This window comes from Poecilia reticulata, chromosome 19, assembly GCF_904066995.2.
Source record: "Poecilia reticulata chromosome 19, P_reticulata-male-v2, whole genome shotgun sequence".
NCBI lineage: Eukaryota > Metazoa > Chordata > Actinopteri > Cyprinodontiformes > Poeciliidae > Poecilia > Poecilia reticulata.
The window spans coordinates 8867879-8893928 of record NC_088848.1 but is presented as its reverse complement, the minus strand read 5'-3'; the positions used below and the strand labels follow the sequence as shown (position 1 = coordinate 8893928).

The 26050-nt window shown below is 41.5% G+C and overlaps 1 protein-coding gene across 4 annotated transcripts in view; it reads left to right on the top strand.

The window, feature by feature from the left end:
• LOC103481485 (adenosine kinase-like) overlaps positions 1–26050 on the top strand; it is a 169210-nt gene that overhangs the window by 10470 nt on the left and 132690 nt on the right. For all 4 annotated transcript variants that reach the window (XM_008436958.3, XM_081600781.1, XM_081600780.1 and 1 more), the window contains one exon: positions 11983–12061. In XM_008436958.3, the coding sequence (XP_008435180.1) occupies positions 11983–12061 (79 nt within the window). The remainder of the gene's footprint in view (positions 1–11982; positions 12062–26050) is intronic.

Here is a 26050-nt window from a genome sequence, read left to right as displayed (position 1 = left end):
TAAAAAGGCCCAAATTGTGCAAATATGAGAAGGTAAACAGGCGAAATGACCAGCACCTGTTAATATATTTTAGGAAAGGATTTTCCCCGACAAATTTTCGATTTTATGTGAAACTGTCATTGTTTCCGCTTTTTATTTAATGTGAACATGCGTCTCCTGTGGCGCTGCTGACCATTTTCGACCTTCCACTTGCATACTTATTGTATGCACATTGTGTCTCCAGCAGGTGGCACCAGCTGCCTGCTGTTTCTACCTCCAACTAGCTCTCCACAGGGAGCTATGTAATGAAAACGTTCCTGTTTCTGCTGTAAATCAGAGTGCAGGTAAATCAACTTTTTTTATTTCAGGGTGACTGTTTATCATAACTAGTTCTGAACCAGCGGTATTTCATAATGCAGCATGGACCCAAGGCCCTCCTGGGATTGTTGCTTATTAGAGCTAATAATTATTAGTGTGTCAAATTAGTGAGTCGTTGTTATATTGATTGTATTTTCACCTCGCAGAGAAAGTGTTGGGGGGTGGGGGGGTTCCTGAATATTGGTGCTGCTCAAACATTTGCTTTATGACTCCCTCTGTCCAATGATAATTAATTGTTTACTTTCTCATCTCGGGATGATGGCGTGACTCTTTTCAGAGGTTGTTTGCTCACAGCAATTAAGTTCATCAGTGCTCATCCTCTCTCCTCCTCCCTCTCTGTAATCCCCCCACTCCCCCCTTCCTGCACCTCCCCCCCCTCCATCCTTTTCTCTGTTTCTCTGTGCTAAATGCAGATTAGCAGCGTCACAATCACATCCAGAATGAGAGTAAACTCCTCATTATGCCGTGTGACCCTCTGCTGCATGAATAATTCAGCGCCGCAGCGTTAGTGGCTGGCTGTTATTAGCATTCCGGATGGCGAAGCAAAGAGGGAAGGGGGGTGGCGGTGGGGTGGGAAGAGGGCGAGGGAGGGAGGGGGGCTCATATCACTGACGGGGGCTGACTCAGGGGGATCAGCACTGGATTGAGACACACATCACACACACACACATCATCACACGACACAGGAGATCAGTGGAGGTGCCTCTCCACTCAAACACCCCGCTGTCTGTGTACATCTTACACACCCCTGCTGCTGCTGCTGCAGCTCAATCTGCTTACCGGCAAGGAAACAACAAAGGCCCTCTCTCACTGAGTACATGCTAAACACTCTTGGGTTTGTATGCGTGTGTGTGTGTGTGTGTGTGTGTGTGTGTGATGGATTCTGGTCTGTAAACACACTTGACTCTACTGCCTCTTTCTTTATTTCTTGCGTTTTTAATAAATAACGAAGTGAATCTAGAGGACCGGGAACCCCCAGTGGAGCTATCCCGGCTTGTCATGAGAAGAAACACTCCATCTAGTGGGTATGTGTGTGTGCGCATGTGCGTGCGTGTGTGTGTGTGTGTGCAGACATGCAAGATTGCATGCAGAGGCTGCATGTGCCGCTTCACTGGATGCACCGATGCTTGACTGAGTGTGTAGACACCCTATAACGCCACACTACCACAACCACCGCCACCTCTTATTTTCCAGATCTCTTGTTGTTTTACAGAGCGCTGATACAAACCTCTTCTTGTGCGGTGTAGGCCAAAGGTCACTTGCCTGAATCCATCAGCCCGCCTCCTTACCAAAGAGAAAGCAGAAATTAATCGCACTCGACTGGTAATTGAGACATCAAAACCACGTTCAGCTGCCAGACATGCCGCTCTCTTAATGTTTTATTGATAAGCGCGAATCTTGACGATTTGGGGCATAAATTTAGGCTGGGAGGAATCTGCATCCTTGTAAATTATAAACAAGTCGTCTTAAAAAATTTTCAGGAAAATGAGGTAAATCTCCATGAACATCTTGTGGGGCTGGTTGATTTTTTTTTTTTTTCTTTTTCTTTTTCTTTCTTCTGCATTTAAAGGTTGCACGCTGCATCACGAGGGGGATGGCTGATGCAATCATAATTAAAGCTCGTCGTCGCCGGAGCTGCAGATGCCTCTGTTTGGTGGCTGGCAGCTGCCAGCAGGTGGTGCCAGAAGGAAACAGCACTAGTCAAAAGGGGGATGTAACAAATGTAATCTACATCTTCCTTCTCATCCATCACCTCCTCAACTCCCCACCTTTTAAAGAGCGTTTTATAATTAAAACGGGGGGCCGTCTCAGTTGCTGAATATACGGCGCGTTCGCTTCAGAAAAGCATGCTCAGGGCTAATTTTAGTCGTCTTTGATTCGCCCCCACCGCCCCACCAGCCGCCACATTAATGGCAGCAGCTTTCATACATGTGAAGTAGTTCTTATATCATCTGTGCTGATCATTTCTTTACACCTTGCCTGTGCGGGGGTAGAGATCGGGAGGCCCGACTGGTGAGCAGCAACACTCCCAGTGTGTTTAAAGTTCACACAGGGCCATATGGTCCCCACAGCAGGGGGTGTTGGTGGAATTATTCACACGGAGCGCTCTGAATCACCCAGATCCTGGTATCAACCACCGAGATAAGGGGGAACGTCTCAAAGGCTTTGTGCTCCGGCTTCAAATCTCAATCCTCGAGAGAACGCCAGAAGCCCCCCATCCTTCCTTACACACGCTCCCTCTTCCCACTCCTCTTCCCCCAGTGTGTCCCTCTTTCTCTCTTTCATATCCTCTATCTCTCACTCACACACACACACGCGCACCACATCCACACAGCAGAGTGTGACAAACAACGCCACCCTCTGCAGCGTGAAGCCAAAAACCTGTGACATTTTAGAGGAAATAATATGAACTCATTCTCCGTGAGCAGATTTCACCCCCACCATCTAAATCCTTGAGCGCAGCCTAATTAAGTACAAACAGCAGTTCTCTGCTAATGCCAACAAATGGGCTGTTGCTGCTGCCGGATCGGCCGATTATTAAAGGGATGCACATTTGTTGTTTCTGCATTCTAATGCAATTACTCACCCATTATGACCATGTAATTGTGCAGCCATTAATTGTGCATCCAGTCTCTGTTACAGCGAAGTCATTATTATTTATTTTTTTCTCCTTTTGTCGCAGCAGGACTGTTTTTTCGGCTCAATGTTCCTAAATGCAGGTGCATCTCAATAAATTACAACATCACTGAAAAGCTATTTTGTTTTTGTAATTTAATTCCAAGTGGAGCTAATTCATTACATGCAGAGGGATATATTTCAAGTTTTCTGTTATGACTAACAGCTAAGGGACTCTCAATGTTTGCTTCTCAGGCAGTTAAAATGCTGCATACTACCAATGGAAAAGGATTTTTGATGCAGAAATGCCAACATACTGAGAAGTAGTTTGACTGTGCACTGCACAGTTTATCGACTCAGCACTTGGTTGGGGCTCCTTTTGCATGAATTACAAGTCATTGGAAACAGTCAGACTGTGGCACTGAGGGTGCGTTCACACTGCAGCCTGAAGTGACCCAATTCCGATTTTTTTTGACGTAATGCGACCTGTATCCGATCTTTTCATGGCAGTGTGAACAACACAGGTCGGATTCTTTTTCGAATGTCACCCATATCCGACACATATCCGATTAAAATGCGACCTAACGTCCAGGCCTCATTCATCCGAACTGAACGTCACTGATTCTCAACAAATCTCACTATTCTCCGTCCTGATAATAGTGCCCACAAGTGGGAAGAAAAACAACAACCATGACGGACCATATGAGGATTAAGTTGTTAATATGCTGCTCCGGCCGGACAACAACTTCAAATGTGTAAGCCAAGCTCCACCATTAGCCTCCATGTTTACTTCTGCAAACACTGAGCTTTTCTTCTTTTTATGGCGGTTGGTAGAACACTGAGAACGCTGACGCTATTGCGCCCTCTACTGCGCATGCGGGACACTTTCAGGTCATTAGCCCGTTCACACTGCAGAACACATACAGCTCGCATTTACTGGCAGTGTGAACGGCCCCGGCAAAAAAATCGGAATTGCCAAAAATATCGGAATTGGGTCACTTCAGGCTGCGGTGTGAACGCACCCAGATTGCTTTAATTTTAGCCTTTAGCTCATCTGCATTGTTTGCTCTAGTGTCCCGCATCTTCCTCCTGACAGCACTACAGAGATTCTCCATGGGGTTTTTGGTCAGGCTGGTTTGCTGGCTAATCAAACACAGGAACACCATGATCATTAAAGCAGGCACTGGTAGTTTTGGCAATGTGGAGAGGCGCCAAGTCCTGCTGGAAAATGAAATCAGCTTCTCCATAAAAGCTCGTCAGGAGAGGGAAGCGGGAAGCGCTTTAAAAATTTTCTGGTACATGGTTTGAGTGACCTTTGACTTGATCAAACTCGAGTTAATCAACATCAGAAGTTGACATGCCTCCCTGAATCATCACTGCCAGTGGAAACTTCTCGCTGGATCTCAAGCAGCTTGGTTTCTTTGTCTCTCCACTATTCCTGTGGACTCTTGGATCTTGAATTCTAAATGAAATTAGAAATTTTCTTTAATCTGAAAGGAAGACTTTGGGCCTTTGAGCAACTGTGCAGACCTTTTTCTCCTTAGCCTAGCTAAGATGATCCTGATATTTTCTCTCATTCAGAAGTGACTTAAACACCCAGTCCAGATCTTGTGTTTCTTCCAAAACTCCAGAGTAGATTTTGCTTCACAAACCTTGCTGTTTCACGTTCTACTAGTTTTTAGTACCATCTAGGGACAGGTGCTGTGCATTAGCTTTTGCTATACACACTATGATGCAAACATGGGACTATTGTTCTGTTCAGTTTGTCTATGTCGATGTGTGTCTGCACCTATCAAATAAACTTAGTTTAAATTAATGCGACATTTATCCCTATGTTGGTGTTTGTTTACTCTAACGCAGTTTTTCCTTCCTCTCAACTTAATATTCCTCGATTCTGCATTTGTCAACTTTACCAAAACTGCAGGGCACACCTTGTGAAACTTGTGACTTTTCCGTAACCTTTTCAGTGAGCTTTACTTCACTAATCTGCTAAACCAGTGGCTGAACATTTTTTCCTTCCATTTAACTTTCCATAAATGTGCTAGACTTCATGCGCACACTTTTATAGCTCATACATTTTGTGACTTGCCCTTATTGTGGAGGCTGTAAGTGACTGACTGATGGATTACTACTGCCATAGCACACCGTTTCTGTGTTCAAAGTTTTGCTTTATTTGCTTTCTTTGTAATATTCTTATTATCTGAGAATCTAAAATTTTGGGCTTTTATTACTGTTGAGCCATAATTATCCAAAAGTGCAGCGACTCTTTGTAACGTGCGAGTTTCACTTTCTGCATTCAAGTACAGAAATACACTTACTTTTCCAATTTTCCTAATTGAATGAGATGCATTGCAGGCCACGGTACCTTAATCATGTCAACATCTTAGAGCTTTTGTGCAAATCAACATTCACTTCACTTTATTAGAAGATGTCAGACGACGAGGAACAAGGCCTCAGTCGACGTTTGAATCGTGACTCATTTGTGTTCAGCGCTTTTATGCGCCTCAGTCTTCGCCGTCTGCTCCCATCATGCCCTAATGTTCCAGTGATAAGAATGCCCTATTCATTCTGCGTTCCTCACCGGTTGCTACAGAGAGAAGAAGAAGAGGAAAAAAAACAGAGAGAGAGAGAGAGAGAGAGACTCTACAGGCATTGAATAAAAAGCACATCTATTTCTAAGAGGCAGTGCGAGCACACGGTAGAAGATAATTATTGATTTGAAATAAGAAAAGATAAGGCTCAACCTTGAGCAGCTCAGCGATAGCACACAGAACAGAATAATTAATGGGCCTGTCTTGTGTCGGGACAAGCTTTCACACTGAGACGAGCGTATTGATTTTAAACAGATAAACTGCGTAACCCTTTGTGAAGGGTTTGACAAACAATTTAATTGGGGGGGAAAAACAACAATATTCCTCACCCTTTCCATCTCCCTTTCATCACGGCCCTGAGCTGTTTTTTTTTTCTCCCCTCCGCCTGACCTATGGAAACAATTACTGCACATCAGGCCTTGTTCTGCCTCCAGACTACCAAGCGAGGCTGGTGTAGGATGTATGCACTGATTGGGGAATCTAATCAATGGTGGAACTTGTCTCTGCTCCAGATGCCTGTGTTGAAACTGGGATTACCAAAGCCTTTTAGCTGCCTCTGTCAGATAGAGAGAAGATGGATCTGCCTGTTTTAAAGGTAGCTGCCTGCTGTAGTTGAAGCAGAGATAATTTAGTGCTCCTGTACGACCCACCTCCTTCCTTATACCCCAAGGAGAGCACCAAAAGCCCCCCATTTCCCCCCTAACCTTTCCTCTTGTCCTCCGCTGATTAGCGATAGTCGCCGTTTGATCATGTTTTCCTGCCTGTCCTTGTGATTTGTAAGCTGTTTAAACGCGAACGAGGCAATTAAATGGGGAACGAACTGCGGCGCGTAGGAGAGTGTATGCCGCGGTGATCATTAACAGCGAATTACCCTGGTGCGCACTCAAACACTCGGGAGGACTTTCAGGCAGACCACTCCGGAGAATCCAGATCCAATCTTACCATTGATTAACCGAGACTTGTTCTTCCTGCAAAATCACTCGACTGGGATTTTAGGGCACTCATCTGGTCTTATCGAGATAGGCTAACATCAAAGGCGAATGAAGAGGGAGTCGGTAAATGGGCTCACTTTGCCCTCCACGTAAGAGACTTTGAGGAGCAAATCTTGAATTATTGCCTCATGTAAATAATATACTTGGCTTGTTTTTCTTGTTCTTCGTTTTTAAGAGGGGGTTAAAAGGAACTCATGAGTGACTCAAAGCAGAGAACACTCAAAGTACTTCGGAAGCTCTCATATTTCCCTTGATGGGAAACAACGTTGGGGGCTCCGTCCCCAGGAATGTAAACAGCACAATGATCCCGACTTGTTTGATCTGCCCCGCAGTTACAGATGTGTTAAGCTGAGGAAGAATTGTGGTGCTGCACTGCAAAATCCTCTGAATAAAAATATTTTATGCAGATTTATTACTCTAATTGGGATATGACTCTGATTTAGCCTGCAGCACCCTCCACATTTATTGGCCTATCTGGTAAAGATGTCAGAGACGCATTAAAATAAATGAAATTGTTCTTTGAGTTGCATAATCTGACCAAAACATTGGCTACGGTTTTCATAGTGCGATTTGTTTGAGCCCACTTTGCTATCCTCTTCATCCTTGTACACGATGGCAAAATAAACTTAGGTTCTCATGGGGTCTTTTTAGTTCCAGTTACTTTAAGGTGTTTCTTTTTTGCTTTAACTGTAAATATGTACAAATAGAGTAGCTTTTAACTTGTAGCAAGTTCTACGCATGGTATGTTTAACCAAGTCTGGAGATAGTGCTGAAGGATATATCTTCTGTACAATGTTTTTTGTTATGGATTAGGCATCAGTACGTACCCATTCTGGGGAAATTTTGTCTTATTTAATCCACTCTATCTCTGAGCAAGTTTAGACTATTAGCCATTTTCTCGTAGCCATATATTCTCACTGGGGTTCTGGATATTCTGACCCTTTAAGTATACAAAGACCTTCCACAGGATGGGTCTTTTTAACCATGAATCAGTTCACACATGCCTTGGGGATGTTTTAGGAGGATAACCAGAAGCACCAAAACTTTCAATCACAGTTCTATTGCTGAGTGTTGCTATGATGTTAATGATTATTATTAACTTAAATTTTTCTGATTCTGTTAATTTATTTCCTTCATCACAATCTCTACACCATTCATTGTGAACTTTATCATGTTGGCCACCTACATGGCCAACATGATAAAGTTGGCCATGTAGGTGTAAAAACATTACAAAACATAATGTTTTGTAATGTTGGCGGCTGTAATATCGGCATGCGAAATTTGCTTCAATTTATTTAGATTTATTTTGCAGTTGAACTAAATTGAATTGAATACACACACAAAAAAATGTCTATATTACAATTTTTTACTATAGAAACTGTGGGGTCAAGGATTTTGTTGGGAAGAAAAACCCTCAGAATATTACGATATACTGTATTTTAATTCAGTTTAATTTAATTCATTTCACATTGGAAGATATGAGAAACAAAATGTACATTCTGCATGCGGCTCAGGCTCATTTGTAACTGGCAGTAGGCTGGACTGCCCTTGTTATATAACACAAACCGACCATACATTAGTGGAATGCGTGGCATGGTTGAAATTGCTCCTCCATTGAACGACACCGGCAGCTTTTAAAAGCTGAGGTTAGTAGCTAAGGACATTTTGTTCAAAACAATTTCTTTCTCTCTGCTCCCTCCCATCGCTTAGTCGGCTCAGGCTGCAGTAGATGGAAAGGGATTTTCTACCCCTAAATGGCCATGGGGGCCGTTTACGGTGTCACTACTGTGGGATCACATGATGTTTGAGGGTGTAAAGGTCTCGAGGCAGCTGCTCCTTTTCGGATGGGATTTTTCGAGGCTTCCAAGAGCATGGCCCCATGCTGTCTGCACAGAAAGGTGGAGCAAATAGTTCTAGTGGGAAAAAAAAAAAAAACTCAAATCCTCTGAAGCTGTGTGTCTATTTGAAATGGGTCTGGAGTCCCTCGGCTCCCTTCATGTTATAAACACCCACAGTGCTCAAATTCTTCTTTTGTCAAGGAGTCAAAACAGGTGTCTCAGGAACAATCCCCCCCACCCCCCGGTTAGCATATTTTCCACTTGTAAGGAAAGTTTTTTTTATTTTTTTTATTTTATATTATTCAGAGCACTCTGCCCTGGGTAGACTCGTTGCCTTGAGACATGATCTGTAGACTTTCTTTGAACCAGTAAAGGTTACTTTCACACCAGCTCAAAATTCGGCCATGCTTAGTTAAACCAGGTTGGACCAGGAGTATTGAACTTCTCTGACTCCTGCGTGTTGGTAAGCCACGATACACTTTGCATACAGATTACACTTGTCTTTGAACTATATTTACAACAGATGCATGTTTCACTGAATGAAATGTAGGCGCTCCACTTCACATCCTACAGCCCTGAAAATATCTTTTAAATCTTAAAATGCCTGGGAACACAACCTAACTGTTCCGGGAATACGCACAAACATCTCTACAGGAAGTTTTTTATTTATTTTTTTTAGTCTAATTATTTAAAGTGAAATTACACACCCACCAGTGGAGATGTGGTTGTTCACTTTAATGTCATTTCATTATTTTGCCCCTGGTGTAGACACACTTCGATTCAAAGTTGAGTCGGGGGCGGGGGGGAAAGCCAGACACCTCCTAACATGGCATAGCATCTTGACTGTAGCTCGGTCAATTACGTTAGTGGGGTGGACACGTTTCTGTAGCTCGCCCTCTGGGAGCCTGTTTGTGTGAACGATGTGGAAAATATACACATTCCAGCTTCATAGATAATAAGCATCTATCTTTGCAGCCGAGCTTTGCATCACATTACGCGGAAGCACGGTCGCTATTGATGTCTGAAATGGCATTACGAAGCGATGAAACGAAATGTACGGAAACTCTCTTAGTGTTTCTCTGCAGGCCAGAGTGTGTTCCTGTGCCTCGCGTTGGAAAACTCCATGATTGTTTTCTGCCCGTTCCTCGGGGTAATGGAGCCTGTTTTCTTTTGTTGTTGTTGTTGTTGTTTTGTTTAGTCTGTTACTGTCACTTTTAAACTTTTTTTTTGACATGGTTTAGACATAAAATATTTAGTCAGAGGTGGACTCTCCCTAAATACTTTCCCTAGTTATGTGCGCAAGGAAACTATAAAAGCTATTTATTTAATAGACCTGAAAGCAAAAGCCTATGAAACAGCAGCACACTGTGCCTTATTAAAGATTAATAGCTGCTTTTACATGTTGTATTGTTTTGAAGAAAGCAGATCGTGTTTCTTACATTGAACTTTTACTGCTCAGCCTGATTTAATACAGAATGGCTAACTATAACCATGTGTGAGCGATTTTTCTTTTGCTTTATTCAGACTGACATTTTGACCCCAGATGCCCTTTTTTACTTTTTTATCTGTCAAATGCTATCTATCTATCTTGTCTTTAATGTTAATTTTGATATTATTTCTTGTAATTCTTTGAGTTACCATGTGCACAGCTAGTGTAAACAAATGAACTTGACAAAGTTTCCACAGACTACAGTTGCTCTTTATAGGTTTTTAAGCCTTTTCCAGTAACTTGCAGGTGACTAATTAGTAGCTCTTATCAAGTCACACCTATGCGTCTTGTAATGTGATAATTATTGAGAAAGCTGTTTTATAACCACAGCACAGGTGTTTTTAAAGTTATAGGTGGCCTAGAGGCATGTGGTTTCTGCAATACATAGCATTTTGTGTAAAGTCAAATGGTTCAAGTTGAGTTTTTTGGCCTTCATGCCGCTCTTCCACAAAGACCAGCTTTGTGGAGTGCATTAGTTATAGTTGAGCTGTTGATTTTTGCAGCTCTTCCACAGTTACCATTAGCTTCCTGGATGATTTTCTGCTCATTACTGTCTTTGTCCAGTCGATTAGTTTAGCTAGCGTTCTTGTAGTTTTGCATTTGAGGCTAACTCCATTTTCAAGCGACCTTTGAGGTTTTCAAAGCTTGCTTTATTGTTTACCCCACTTTAGAAATTATGCTCTAGAGCAGTGTTTCCCAACCCTGGTCCTCAAGGCACACTGCCCTGCATGTTTTAGAAATTTCCGTTTAATGCACCTCATTCAGCTGATTGCAGTTCAGCAAACACCTCCTAATTGAAATCACCTGTGCTGAAGCAAGGAAACACCTAAAACATGCAGGGCATTGTGCCTTGAGGACCAGGGTTGGGAAACACTGCTCTAGAGTTTAGTAAGGAGTATCAGAGTAAAAGGTGTTATAAAAAACCCCATTAAAAATAAGTCCTTCCACTGCACAATTGTTCTCAACCTCAGTTTGTCTATCACAGATCTCAATAAATATATTTAAATTGGTGTTTGTGTCATGAAAGAAATGTAAAAATGTTCAGTGGGGTTGAAATCTTTTGCCTCATAGAACTGAAAGAAATAGAATAGAAGTGTCCTTTTCAGGAAAGTGACATTCACACAAAGATAAAGATAAATAAAAAAACAGGATTGAGAATAAAATGCTGTACAGCAAGGATAAAAATACAAAATTTGTGCAGTTAAGTTATTTTTATTAAAATCTAACATGCTTCGTTCCAAATAAAGGTGCAACTGAGTAACAAAATGTGCATGTGTATTTGTGTATTAAAACATAATACACAAATATTGTAAAACATAATACACAAATATCTCTTGCTGAGATTGTGCAAAAAACACAATCTCAGCAAGTACTTTTGGTCTAGTTCCAGTGCAAATATCTTAGTACACTTGAAATAAGGCAAAACTAAATTTTCAGCATGAAGTATTAACTTGTTTTAAGTCAATAATTTCTTAATATTGCTGAAAAAAGTACTAGCTATAAGTGACATAATCTGCCAGTGGAACAAGGCATTTTAAGAATGAGAAGAATGTCTTGTAACCTGTCACTTCACTTGTAACTAGCACTTTTTCATCAATATTAAGAAATTATTGACTTAAAACAAGCTCCTATATTGTGCCAAAAAGTTTCTTGTAGGTTAGTTTTGTTTTATTTTAAGTGTACTAAGTCACAAACACTTAAGATTTTGTCTTTTTGTAGTGTTTTTACCAGGAGTGTAAATAAAACTGTCCAAGCAACAAATATGAGTAAATACCAACAGGAAGCTGTTGGGAGCAGTGATAGTTATACGGTGTTACAGCTGCTTGGAGGAATGGTCTGCCGTAATGCTTCTTTGTGCTCTTAGGATGCAGCAGTCCTTCATTGAAGGAGCTCTCCAGCTTAGTTCATTCTGGGGGAGACATTGTCCAGCAGTGATGGTATTTCAGTTAGACTCCTGTCTCCCACCTGTACTGGGTCAAGGGAGCATCCTATGACAGATGCAGCCGCATATTTTCATTATCCTGCATATTAATGAAATCGGGATCTTGGACAAATAAGCCTAAACTTCCCATTGACTGACAGGTCTGTTCTTATTTCAGGTTTGAAGAAATTGTCAAGAGAAACAAAGTTGAATACCACGCTGGTGGCTCTACCCAGAACTCAGTGAAAATCGCTCAGGTTAGTCATCTTTGGCTCTCTGCAGTGTGCCTGAATGTGTTTTGAATATACTGTGGTATGGCTGTAACCTTAGATTTGTCAGCCTGGCAGCCTTGGGAATACACAGCATAGCTGCGCGGCACATTGACACATTACAACTCTGGCTGTTGCGAATTCATCAGACCTGCCACGGAAAAGGGAAAGGCGGGGAGGATTAATAATATTTACAGTGTTATCTAGTTGGCCTAATTTCCTGAGACATATCAAGCATCAATTAGAGAGAATTACAAGTAGATGCAATTAACGTGTCACAACAAATTATATCCAACAAACGCTGATCTTCTCCCTGGCTGTTAGACAGATTTGTGCATCTAAAAGAAATTGGTGATTGTTCAAATCTAAAATGACAATCTGAACTTTAAAAGATTATTCACTAATTCCTCTTTCTCTCTAAAGTGACTGCAGCAAGTCTTTGAATTTGACATGCAGTGATTAGCTGCTGATAAGGCTCGGGTCTGCTCACAGTAAACAAAGAAAAGGCATCCAGCTGAAAAATAATTCCCTTCCAAGGAGGGAGAAATGAGTTCAGAAGCTAATTGAGAGGCTGATGCCTGTGAAAAGCAGCAAGTCTTTCTTGTCTGTGCGCGTGTGTACGTGTGCGTGTGTTTTTTTATTTAATTTAATTTTTTTCCGAGCGTGTTTGTTCGGCGTGCAGAGTTTGCATATATATACCCATGTGTGTGTTTGTGTGTATTTATCAAAAGATAGAGATAGAGCTGGGGAAAAGAAAGTAGGCAGGCCCTCAGGCTGCCACCATCTCTTCGCTTTAGAGACAGTAAACATCTTTTAAAAAGAGACGCCTAGCTGTGCACCTCCATACAAACAGTCTTTAATTATCAAGATCATAAGCCTTCGCTTAAAACTCGGTCTCTTACAGACGTTAAATGTCAACGAGATTTTACTCTCTGGGCAACGACTCCCCCCCCCCATTTTAAATCCTCTGCCTGCTTGATGCAAGGCTGAGCTCTTTTTTTTATTTTTTATTTTTTACTTGAAATATAATAGCTAAATTTTCCTGCAGGAAGCCATTTTCTTCTCCTATTTGTCTAGCAACTGAAAAGACATATATATTATATTCGGTGTGATCTTTTCCTGTTAAGACATCGATGTTGACAATGATTGTTTCATCTTTTATTTAAGCGCACACTGCAGGAATTGCCCCCGAGCTGCAGATCAAGTCCCATGTGAAATTAGATGGCAAAAGAGATTTTTATTGCCGGCCCTTGCAGACGAAGAAGGACCCGTCATGGCCCCTTCTCTTCTCCGTGCCCCGAGAGAAGTGCTCAGTGAACTAAATTGGTCTCATAACGGCATAGCAGGCCCTAGTCAAATGTTATTCTACTCTGTTTATTTGGATATTTACCCCCTTCTGTGTGAAGATGTAGAGCTGATTCTGAAAAGCTCGAGATAACAAGAGTGTTTTCGTCCCGCACCCCGAAGTCTCAGAAGCTGTTTCTGTCAATATATACCTTCAAGCGCTGACTTTTTCCACATTTCACTTTGAGTTTATAGTGTTCTTTTATGAAAAAAAAAAAAATGTATAATGCATAACCAGCTCCCGGATTATCACATTGTAGCACCTGCAATATGTGAAACTTCAAACCCTCGCTGTATTGTGGAAGCTGAACCTTCAAACACAAATGATATGCACCGCAGCACTGAATCCACATCAAAGGGGCCCGGCGACTAAATGAGATGCTCGATCCAGGGGCAGGTTTGCTCACCATCGACCTGCTGGAGGAGGGAGAGAAGTGTTCAGAGGCTTTGCACAGGAATCGTTGTACACGCTGGGAAAAACCCAAGGTGTGGGAGGATCAATGCCTTCGCCTGTAGAACTCATACTTCCCTTCAAAAACCCAGCCAGCTCATCCGAGGCTGTGATAGGTTAAATACTGCTGTTTCATCCAAGTTAAGATTTCAAGGGAAACCTTTACCTCAGCTTGCGGAAAATGCAGAATCGATGCTGATTGGATTTGGGTAAATGAAAATTGACCAAGAGGAAGCTTAGAAGGGATACAGGTCCTTACAGAAGCGTTCATAGCCTTTGAGCTTCACATGTTGTCACGTTGTAACCTAAACTTCAGTGTGTTTTACTGGGTAGAACACTGAGGCTTTTTGAAAGAAAGAATTAGTTTCTGTTCTTCTTTGAAAAACCTCAAAAGAGCTATTTTCAATTCTTTTTGCAGCCCCTCAATTTGAAAATTGACTGAATTAATCAAATGTATTAAAATGTTTGGATATGTCCAGGAAATAGAAAATTGAGAGGGGGAAATCTTTGATCTTCCAAACCTTTTTCAAGGAACAAAAATGTAATATTGCTTGACAAATACAGTTGTTTTGATGTGGATTCATGCATATATTATATGCCTAACATTATATTCTCCATTTACACCCGTATTTTGTTATTTTACCCATCAATATTTTGTTTTTTGACTTGAGGACTGAGTGCACTCACTTTAACAAAATAAAAAGTCAATTTTCCGATTTTTTTAATTTTTTGGTTTAAGTTTCAGATCGAACTGAAACTGTGGTTCCAAAACAAGTACTTGTTAGAATTGTCATGTCGGTCGTTAGTTTGCTAACCCACATGCAAGAACACAATCTGAACTCCGGTAAGTGTACAATAATAAGTTTATTGAGCCCAGGGGGAAGGGGACAGGAGTGGGTTCAGGAACCAGGTCGTCGACTGCTAATGTATCCAAGTAAAAAACAAAAATGCATAAAATTAAATTAAAGTTTAGAAGTTACAGATTTTGCAATTAGTGGAAGTGAGTTAATTCAGGTGCCAAAAACAAAGCTGTAGGCCAAATTAAAAAAATAATAGGTCAGTGTTCAGATTATGACTATGATTAGCAGAACCTACAGATAAGATATATAGATATTTTGTACTCAAAACAACTAGAAATATCTAAAATTAAGCATGATGCTACCTCCACCATGTTTCATCATGGGGGTAGTGGGTTCAGTGCAGCCAGACATAAATTTTTTATTTTTTTTCATGTTTAGGTTTCTGAACAAAAAAACTTTCATTTTCAATGGTTTCAACAACTTCAGTTTTGTCCTCTATTAAGGCTAGAATTTTACTTTTTTTCCATTCGTGCCCTTATGCATGTTCAAGTCAGCAGGACTCTCTCAAAGCAGATTCATTATTACATGTCCACATTCCTTGCTGCACACAAGTGCTCCTGAACAAGCCTTAGTTCTTGTTTGGATCAAGTCAGTGAACCCACATGCACGTAGAGCTATCTGGCTCTGATTCTTTGTAAGAAAGTGTTCCAGTATGATAGAAAGTGGGGAGGGGATCGGAGGTTGTTGCCTTTGCCCTGGCTCTAACAAACACCATGCCCTGTGGGGCCATCCTACATAAAGGCTTACTTACTGAACGTTGCAGGGCTGTAAGGTAACAAAAACCAGCCTGGTGTTGCCTGCTCAAATGCAGCCACACACATCAAAAGGTTTGGGCTCAGATAGAGCGCAGTGGAAAACAACAATCATATTCTTTTTTCCTCCAGTTATTTACAAAGCTGGAGGGAGGAGGAGGAGAAAATGTGGCTTTTCTGAGCATGTGATCCAAATTTTGGTACTTCTGAGCACTCGTGGTGTTTATCACAGGTGACAGAATTGGTGGGGGGGGGTGAAGAGTCAGTTGACTGGAGGGGCTGTATCAAGCAGCACAGTCGATTCATTTAGACAGAACATCAAAGTCCTCCAACAGCTCCTAAGGGCCTGGAGATTGAAGTCTGAGCATAGACAGGCTCACGGGGAGTTATTGCTGCTGTGAGTGAAGTGGATCCTGCTCTGACTGCCTCATGTAAACCATGCGCTCTCATTAGGGTCCCCACAAATCAACACCATTGACATATTGTTTCTTTTGACTCTAAGCATGCTTCATGCGCATTTACCAAACAGACAAATAGCTTTGTGCAAGCGCCCCAGCTATAAATGTGTCACAGAAACGTATGATTAATTATGCGCTCTCTCCTCTATTTAGGTTTGTACATTTTTTGCAGTCTACATAATCAGTCCACTGTGATGTCTTAATTATTGTTTAGAGAGCAAAGGCTTTTGAAAAATCTGCTGTCTCTGTCACGGTTATGATGCCTGTTTAACATTTCCTGAGACTTGGTCAGTCGTGGAACGGCTGAGTGGGGCCCAGCTCTGGTCGTTGGCTCTGAGCTCCTAATTGAAAACGCATGTGCACCACACTGTTGAAAGTCGTATTCAAATAACAGGAAAAAGTCCCACAGCACCACTTGACTTTGAGAAAGTTCCTCACCAGCTCATATTTTCTTGCAGGAGAATACTCCAACTGGTTTTGATGTCTCATTGAAGGCGGTGACTTATTTCTCTGGGTGAAAATGTTCCATGACCTAATGTTTGGCTTTTACCGCTCGTTTTGTTAAATAAATAAAGAATGGCAAGTTGCCTCAGTTTGAATGAGCTGAATGAAGAAATGCCTACGTCTGGTACCACTTAAAGAAAAAGAGGACAGTTAAGGAGAAAGAGTGGAGCTTTTGTGTTCGCTCTGTGTGACTCGCCGTTCAAGAGGGATGTGCTTATATACGCTAAAAGGAGGCATTTATAATTTTTCTGCCACTTTCTGTTTTTACTTTCTTTTCTCACACTTAATGATCTGCATTAGAACAAATCTTCTTTGTCTAGAAGTGACCTGGGGGACGTTTGAGTAATTTGATGCTGGCTCATTCTCAAGTTTCTGTTTTTTTTTTATTTTTTATCAAATTAAGAGAGTTTAGCCATGCAGAAATCGCAGCGCAGCCGCGTGGAAATGAGCACGCTAATAACTGATTAAGACCTGGATCCTAGTGGGCGTAAAGTTTCATGCCACAGAAATAAACCCTGTGAAGTATTTGTCTGCTGTTAAAGTCAAGTAGACGGGTCTAGTTAAGGCCAGCTATTAGGTTTAGGGGGCAATCGCTTTTTCACACAAGTAGGTAGGTTTGGATTTTTATTTCTCCCTTAGACTTTGACTAATATCTAAATTGGTTTGATGTTCTGAAACACTTAAAAGGGACGGTATTATGAAAAATAATTTTTTTATTATATAATATTATTCCTTCATCAAACACATACCTGGAATGTTGCTTTAATTCTCTCAGGCTTTTTTTTTTTTTGAGAAATCCTTGAGTCTCCCATGGCAACCATTCAGGGGTGCCTGAATGCTTCCTCTCACAAAGCCCCTCCCATTTTCACATAGCCCCGCCCATTTTCACAAAACTCCTCCTCCCATATGAGCTTCCTCCTCACAGATCACGTCCGGATGGTGGAGAGTATGAAAGACTGTCTATTTAATTAAAGCGACCGAGGCCAATTTCAAGGTGTCAATTTAAGTTATTTTCTCTACATACAGCATTTTTTAGAACTATCAATCCTTTGATAGTTATAAAAGTTAACATAGTTATTTAATAGTGCATAAATTTGACACATATGCAAAACAAAGGGCAGTCATGAAGGAACCAAACACTTTTTCACACCAGGGTAATTGGGAATTGGGCGGAAAAGGATGAGTTGTTCATAAATTTTCCCACATAAAAACTGAAGTGGGGTGTGTATTTGAGTTCAGCTCTCTTTGCCCCAATTCTTTTACATAAAGTCCAGTGCCACCATTTCCCCTTGATATTTGTAGTTGCACCGTTTTGTTTGCCATCTTGGTTTTGTCTCCGTGATCTCAATGGGCAAAGCTGGGTAAATATTGGAAAATATTTGAAAGGATGAATAAAAAAAGGACAACCCTTTTGTTTGTTTTAAGACGGGCTAATTGCAGAAGCACCGTCAGCATCCAGTCTGAGCTGTTTTATAGCAACGGTGTCTTGTTGTTTCCCTCCCATTAAAAAGCAGTGAAAAGGTCACAGTCTGTTGAGCTCGTCGTGAGAGACGCATGAATCCAAATGGATTTTTTTGTCCCTTTCATCTCCACTCACTCTAAACATTCCAGGTGCACAAGTATGCACTCGAGGGGGGGGGGAGGCTAGTTGCCATTGTTTTTCCTCGGCATAAGCAGCAGAAGCGAAGAACGCCTCATTCGCTTTGATGAGCGGTGTGTTCATGCGTGGGCTTCAATGTCACCCGCCATGAGGCAGCTGTGAAGTCGCAGCTCATGTCTGCGGTGCCATTTACTCAATGATGAAGTGAGGAGATCTCAGTTGGTTCCACATTCACCTCCCCTTTTACACACTCACACGCTTTTACACACCCTGCCGGAGCATGTGTTCCCCCCCCACCTCAACTGTATTGTGACTGTATGTCACAGCTAATACTAGCGCTCATTTAATCTCAAGCTCTGTGATCCCAACGATAAAGGTTGACTGAGCGATTACGCAAGGTTTTCGTCATTAACATCCGACAGGCATGACCTACAGCAACCCCCACCCCTTGTTTCTTTGCACAAAATAATTACCTTGATTTAATTTTCCTGTCAGATGCAGGATATTTTTGTTGCCCCAGCAAGAATCCACACAGTTTGCCGTATAGGTGACATGTCAACATCCCTGTTGAAGTTAATTTGCCATCAAATTTGCGACTTAATTCAAGCTGCCAAAGGGGAAGACATGGGGAGTAGATTGTAACTCATAAGTATGCATTGGAAAAGGGTGTTGATTAACATTGAGGGCTCGGGAGACAGACACACTAACTTGTATCATCTTGCCTCAAAGGCTGGCACTGGAATTGAATGTGATATCTCGTGTAACACGTCCTTGCTTTGAGTCCTTGGTTCCCGGCTCGGGAAGGAAGGCTGTATCGAAGAGTTTCCTGCTTCGTACATGGCTTTTGTACTGCTGCTCAGGCTCCAGCCCAAGCTTTGAGAGCAATCTGACAGGACTTGTTAAAAGGGAAGTCTACAGATCTGGCAGCATTCACTAGTCAAATTGCTGAAAGATGTTTAAAGCAGGACAGCTAGTTAGTATGCTGCACGGCCTCTTAAATATTCTGTATTTAAAGAAAATATCTAGTGGTGTATATGTTTCCCCTCTAAATGTAGAAATATAGCTGAGTGATGAAGTATGGACTACAACAATAGGATTTTTAATAAGTATATCGAAGAAATACAGCATCAATTCTGCTTTGTGAGGACTTGGGTTGATGACATCACAAGAGGCAGAACACCTGAGCTGATCAGCTGGCTTTAGCAAACATTATGTCTGATGAGCAAATTTTAATGTGTTTGAGGCAATTTATACCATTTGTCAATCAACAACCCCATTTATTATATTCACGTGCTACAAACCTGTCCCACTTCCTTGTTGCATCTGTATACAATCTACTTGAACAACTGCAAAATGTGATACAGCGGCGCAACATTGAGCCCTTGAGTGTTGACTGCTCTCCTGCAGCTACATGGACAATGGGGGCGACTGGTAACACAGCCTTGTTTTAATCTTTTCCAATTTAAGAATCAATTGACCATCTTGGGATGAAAATTTTACTCCGTGAGGTCATTGCTGCACCTGCTGAACACAAGCACATTTAAAGGATGAATTTAAGCAAAAACATTGTAATGAATAGGAAAAATGGGGAAAATGCAAATACATTTAAAGTAATGACTAATTTTACTTTGATTAAACAGGAAAATTAGAAAAGTCCACAGAAAAACTGAGCATGAAATGTTCTTTAGGTGGCATAATGTATCCAAATGAGTTTGATTTTACAGACAAGACTTGCTATTCCCTTTAAAGGCAAGAACTTCAGAAATGTGTAAATTATGTGCAGAAATTACTGTTGATTGGTCTGAGACTGTAAACAATGTTTCATTAAACAAACCACCACTGGGATTATCTTCTCACACAGGTCAAGTAACGGCTGAATGAGCGAATGATTGTGCATTTTACACGACCGCCCTCCATTTTCATAAAAGTATTGAATAATGCCCCTCTCTCATATTTCCCCGCAGAATGCCTGTGGCAGTAGTATTTATTTGGCACATTCTCAGCATGCTCCCACTCTTGCGGTTGAAGTGTTGCATAGCAACTGAGGAAAAACAGCTTTAAATATTTTGCTTAAAAAGGTTTTAAGAAAATAAAGAACAGCCTGCAATTACTGTTCATTTCTCCCGAGTTCATAAGTTTAAGGAGCTGTAGAGTTGTGCCAAGCAATAAATGAAATACCAAATTAGGCTTTGTGTTGGCCTGGAAAAACATGAAAAACTCTCTGTGAGTCGAGTATTTTTTTTTCTTCCCTCTTCTGCCAATTCGTTTGCATCTATTTCTGTTGTGTTTATTGAATAAATGCTGGCAGATGTCTGCACCTTCGCTAATTCACAACTGTTTTGAAACAGAGCTCGCAGGAGTTTTCAAAGTTCAGCCCGGCTCAGTTGTCGAGCCAGCCGAGTATATCCTTGACAGGATGGAAAAATGTGTAGGTGAGTGCAAATTTGAAGTGATGTGCCTCAGGAAAACGGATCGGGGATGGAGCGACAGGGATGGGGCGCATGTGGAGAGGGAGCAGGCTGGATGACGCACAGCAGGTGACAGACAGACACTAATAGTAATGGCTCTTATCAGTGCTTCGCTCGCTCCCTCTTTTCACATGGGCTCTGACATCCTCCTCCTACTCCACCCCCTCCATCTAGCGGGGGGTGCTGGGAGCTCGCTGGGTTGTGCAGCCCGTTCAGACGGAAACAGCCTGCCAAACACCGGTCCCCTCACATATAAATTGCATCATTAACATCGCCTAGATTATTCCAAGCTCTCCCACCGGGTTTATGGCAGCTCCGGCTCAACTTAACTATTTGACTCACTGAAGACATTCAGGTTTCCTGAGTGAGCGGCACTTAGATCTACTGTGAAATACACCAGTTTCATTCTTTCTTTAGGGTTTAAACAAATCCAGAGGAAATCGAGCCTTATTATGTAGTGTAATGTGCTTTTTCTGTCTGTCGTGCTCACCAAAGAATGCAGATCTGTGTCAACGTCAGCAGGGGCAGAAGTTATAATTCGCACCAGCTAGTTACAGATTTGTCGAGCCACACACTCTTTCAGACATATATTTTAATCGTCTGAAAGTAACCTCTACACCTGTCCATAACGTAAAACCCATCCATCCAAGGTGTGTACCTGTTTACCCTTGAAGAATATAGACACAAAAAGCAAGTTTAATTGCTCTAATACCAATAAAGATTTCTCCATTGATTACTAAGAAGGGTGTACATAATTTTGGTTGTTTTTAACTATTGATACATTGTTTTTAATGTCTTTACAGCGTCTGTTCTCATATCCCAAAAGAAACGTCTTAGTTTAATAAAAGTAGGTTTAAGACCTGTTGCAGTGGCTTAAAATGACAGCCAGAGCTGATCCTGAACACTGCTTCCCTGTAGTTTAGAGCAGTGTTTTTCAACCTTTTTTGAGCCAAGGTACATTGTTTTAATTGAAAAAATCACGAGGCACACCACCAACCAAAAATGTAAACAAAGATACTCTGTAGCCGCCTATGTTACATATATAGTCATTCTTATCAAAGTGTCTTGAATAGGAATCAAACACAAATTTATTTTTATCATATTTTACATTTCTTATTTCAAATTGCACTTAACATGTCCACTTCAAAAATACACCTGAACAGCCACAACACTGTCGTGTGTGAGGGTAATTCTCTTGTTTTAATGTAAAATGCTCTGTACCTACTGCCATCTAGTGATAATAAAATTACATGATTACGCCGCTAGTCACTACTACAGCAGAGACACTCAAAGATGGCATTATTTGCAGATAATTAATTCATTTACAAAAAAATCTTTTAAGACCAATTACCATATTTTCCGGACTATGAGCGCACCATACTATAAACCGTACCTTCAAATTTTTTGAACCCCCCCCTCCGGAAACTTACATATATCAGCCGCACCAGGCTGCAGGCCGCTGGTATCTCTGCCGCTCTCGGTTTCCCATAAGGACCCAGCAGAGGGCAGCAGAGGGCTGCGTCCTAGTAACTGCTGGATATATTAAGGACGCAGTTCTCCGACTCCAAATCTGGTTTTGTTCACGCCGAGTTTACGTGCAGCGGCTGTATTTCCCTCCTGTACTGCCAGATCGATACTCCTCAACTTCGAAGCTGCATCATATGAGTTTGAAAACATTTCTCTGTCGTGCCTGCTGCTAGCATGGCTGCTAGCATGTGCTTGTTCTAAGTGAAAATTAGCGCGTTCTTCTTTGATTTCCAATTTTGACTTCCAATGATTCACTTCCTGCTAAAGAGCCCCCTGGTGGTTGAAGAAAAATCCACAGAAAAGCCGCATGTACAAAATGTAGGAAAAAAGTAGCAGCTTATAGTCCGGAAAATACGGTAGGTGAAATTGGATAATTTCCACGCACACCTGACGATCACTCACGGTACACTAGTGTGTACCGTGACACTGGTTTAGAGTATGGACTTCAAAATACTTTTTTTATTTTTAAAGGTTTTGTTGGATCTAGTGGCCTTTATTTGAAAGTAGTTTGACAGGAAAGAGGATTATGAAGGAGGGGGAAGACATGCAGCAAATGTTGCCAGGCCGGGAATCAAACCTGCGACCACCGGCATGAGGACTAACCAGTCCCTAGCTTGTTGTCTTGTATGTTAAAGCTAGCTTAATTTGTTTGAAGGACTTGTGTAAAAAAGTAATTATAAGTCATATTGTTTATTTAAACAGGGAAATTCAAAGAATTCAGAAACTCTGCTGTAGTAGTAAAAAATCAACCCCTCTACATCTATGCTCTATGCCTCTACATTTAAGCCCAGTTGACATCGCAGTAGAACAGGATGGATCTTCTTCCTCAGATCAGTCGGCAATTAACTCTGTAACTCTGTAATTACTATCTGAGGTCAGGGTTAAGCTCGGAGTGAAAGGTTGGAGCAGCAAACATTTTTATATGATCCTCTTACTCTATTATCCTTCCTCACTCCTACAAGGTTTTACCTCATGGGGAGAATACATTACATAAAGCCCCTTAGCAATTACTCCTCCTCAATGAATATCTGCATGGTGTATATTCCTGTGATTAATCTGGAATCCCCTCTGCCCCTGTCCAAAAGCAAGCCTCACTCTGCTTACCATGCAAGTTTCATTTTCACCTGAACAAATGGCTCCTTTAGAGAAAAAGTGCCAACCTTTCGCTTTTGCTCGCTGCTTGTTAGAAAAAGAAAGAGAAAGAGTAGAGGGAAGGCACAGCCTCCTGCAACAACAACAAAAAACCTGCTCCCCCAAAAAACAGATACCCCAAGAAGGAGAAAAAAGTAGGGTTGGGGTTAGGGAGGTTGATGGTAGGGAGTATTTTTTTGGGGGGAGGTAGAAGCTTAATAGGGTTGAATAAAGGAACATTTATTTTTGTGCTTTGGCCTGTAACAGCCTCAGGAAATAGCTCAGTCTCTTGATCGCGAGCAAATCCTATTAACTTACAGTGCTCTCACTCAGGGTAATGGGCTCCACCTCGAGACTTGGTAAAACACTTTTCCTCTCGGACACACTGATACTGGTGTCTGGAGGGCCCGGCGTTGGGTAGTCTAACACTTGGGCAGAGACTAATCAAGTCAAACAATCTGCCGCAACGGAGCAACACGGACCGAGGATGTTGATATCCAGCAAGCTCATTCAACAGGCCCCTTCACACGTTCCTAACCCAATACCAAAAAGGATCAGAGCTCAGGATCAGCTCAAGATCAGGTTATTCGAGCCCCTGAGAATTGTAAAGCGATCCCCGAGCAGCTTTTGCTTTCTCAGGAGCGATCAGAGCTGTCGGTTCTGCTATACACTCCCAGGGCCGGGGCCAAAGGGAACTCCTGGGGTCTCCATTCATTCCTGTCCAGCGAGGGCAGGACTGTGTGCGTCTGTGAAAGTGTTTGTACTGTGTGCGAGGAGAAAGTGAGAACAAGAAACTCAATTTACAGAAGGGGTAACCGCCATCCCCCGAAGCCAAATGGAAGAGAAACTCCAATATATTTCAGCGAAAGCGCGCCTTAACCCCCCACTTTATTTTCCGTCAAGAATTTGAGCGCTCAGAAATAACTACAGCTAGTTAAAGCTCTTGATTACTGTAATTATTATAGAGTGAAAACTTCTAGAGAAGTCAAAGCACAGCCACTCAAATTAAAAGAAAGCACCGTGCTCACAGCTATTTTATGAAATATTTTTACCCGTTGTATTTTTTCAGGTTTTGCCACATTAAAATTACAAACTTTGATGTATCTTATGTGACATCAATGCGTAAATAGTAAGCAGAAGAAAAATTACCTTTGTTTTTTTTAAGTTTGCAGCATGCATTTGTATTCAGCTCCCTTTGCTCTGCTACCCCTAAATGAAATTAATCAAATTGTACTAAAAACTTGCAGTACTTTTTGAACCACCTGTCACTGTATTTACAGCTGGAGCTCTCTGTTTGTTTAGATAGTAAGTAAAGCTTTATTTACGTAGAACTTTTGCATGCATCTAGATTACAAAGTGTTGTAATATAGAAAAGCACATCAAATAGTTGATCAAACGCAATTTTAAAAAGATTCGTTTTTAGTTTTTAAAAAGCTCGACACCAACCTCAAACTATTCCAGAGTCATGTGGATGTGAAAGTTCTCTCTGATGTATAGGTCAGTGCTTGTAGATTTCAAGCCCTGTAAGTGAAAGGCAAACAGAAAATAGTGGAGTGATGTGACAAAACTTGTTTGATTTGGTCAAAAGTCTGAAATAATGCTACTCAGTTTCACGATTATTTTGGAAGTGATTTTGTGACGTTAGGATCCAAAGGGTTTTTTCAGGATTGTCCATATTAAAGTTCGTCTTCCCAAGGAATTTGACCCACATGTGCGTTTCCGTTTAGCTTAGGTAGGTGGCCATGGCTAACCAAATGTGTTTACAGTTGTTTCCATTTTTGGAGGGAACACTGCTCCATAAAATGCTCAACACCTTGGACAATGTTTTATAACCTAACTCTGCTTTAAATGTTTCCGCAGCTCTATCCTGACCTGTCTTTAGTCTGCATGATGCAGTTGTTTGCTAATATTCTCTAACAAACCTCCGAGACCTTCACCGAACAGCTGCGTTTGTACCAAGATTAAATTACACACAGAACGAATCTACTAATAAGACGGCTTCTCAGTGCGTTTGGTTACCACGCTTTTCAGATTTTCATTCGTAAAACATTTTTAAAACCATGTATCGCTTTGCCTCCACTTTTCAATCTGCTTTTTTTTGTGTTGGTTTCTCACATGAAACCCTAATAAAACGCATTCAAGTCTTTGGTTGTAATGTGATAAAGAGAGGAAAGCTGCAAAGGTTATGGATACTTTCGCAAGGCACAATGAGATCCCCCTTTGATGCTGGCATCAGATTGTATATCTCAGCACACTTCAACATTTTAGTTTAGGTTGTCATCTTTGTAACCCTCCAAAGCCTCATTTGAACATTTCTTATCCATGTTAGATGCCAATTGACTCCACTGATAGATGGCCTCGGTCTGGCCCTCTCATAAATCTGTAGAATGGCATGTTCTCTCCTGTCACCATTACCCCTTGTGCCTGCTGTCATCCGCCTCTCTTATGTCGGCAGAGTTACAGTGTGCACCTGTCAGATACAATTTATGGCATACAATTTGTTGTGTAGCCAGGGAGTTGCAGTTTCTTGAGAACTTTTTCCTCCTTTCCTGTATTTGATTTATTCCGTACATGAATACATTTACAGCAGCATTGCTGGCCAAGCATGAAAATGTGAAAAAAGTTTCATTTGGGAAGCCTTCCTAGTTCTCTGGACGACAAAATTAGGGGCCTTTTGAGCGTCTTTCACTTACATTTTGTTTAATACAATAAAAGGAAATGATTTGCGAGGCAATTAGATGTTTGTTCTTTGCTATTGTTGCACGATTGCGCCTGCGTGCGTGCTCTCAGCGAGGATTATCGCCCCCAAAGAGGGAGAAGCGTTACAAAATGACAGCCTCTCATGTCGAACAAGTCAAGCTGATTCTGTGAATGCTGAAGAG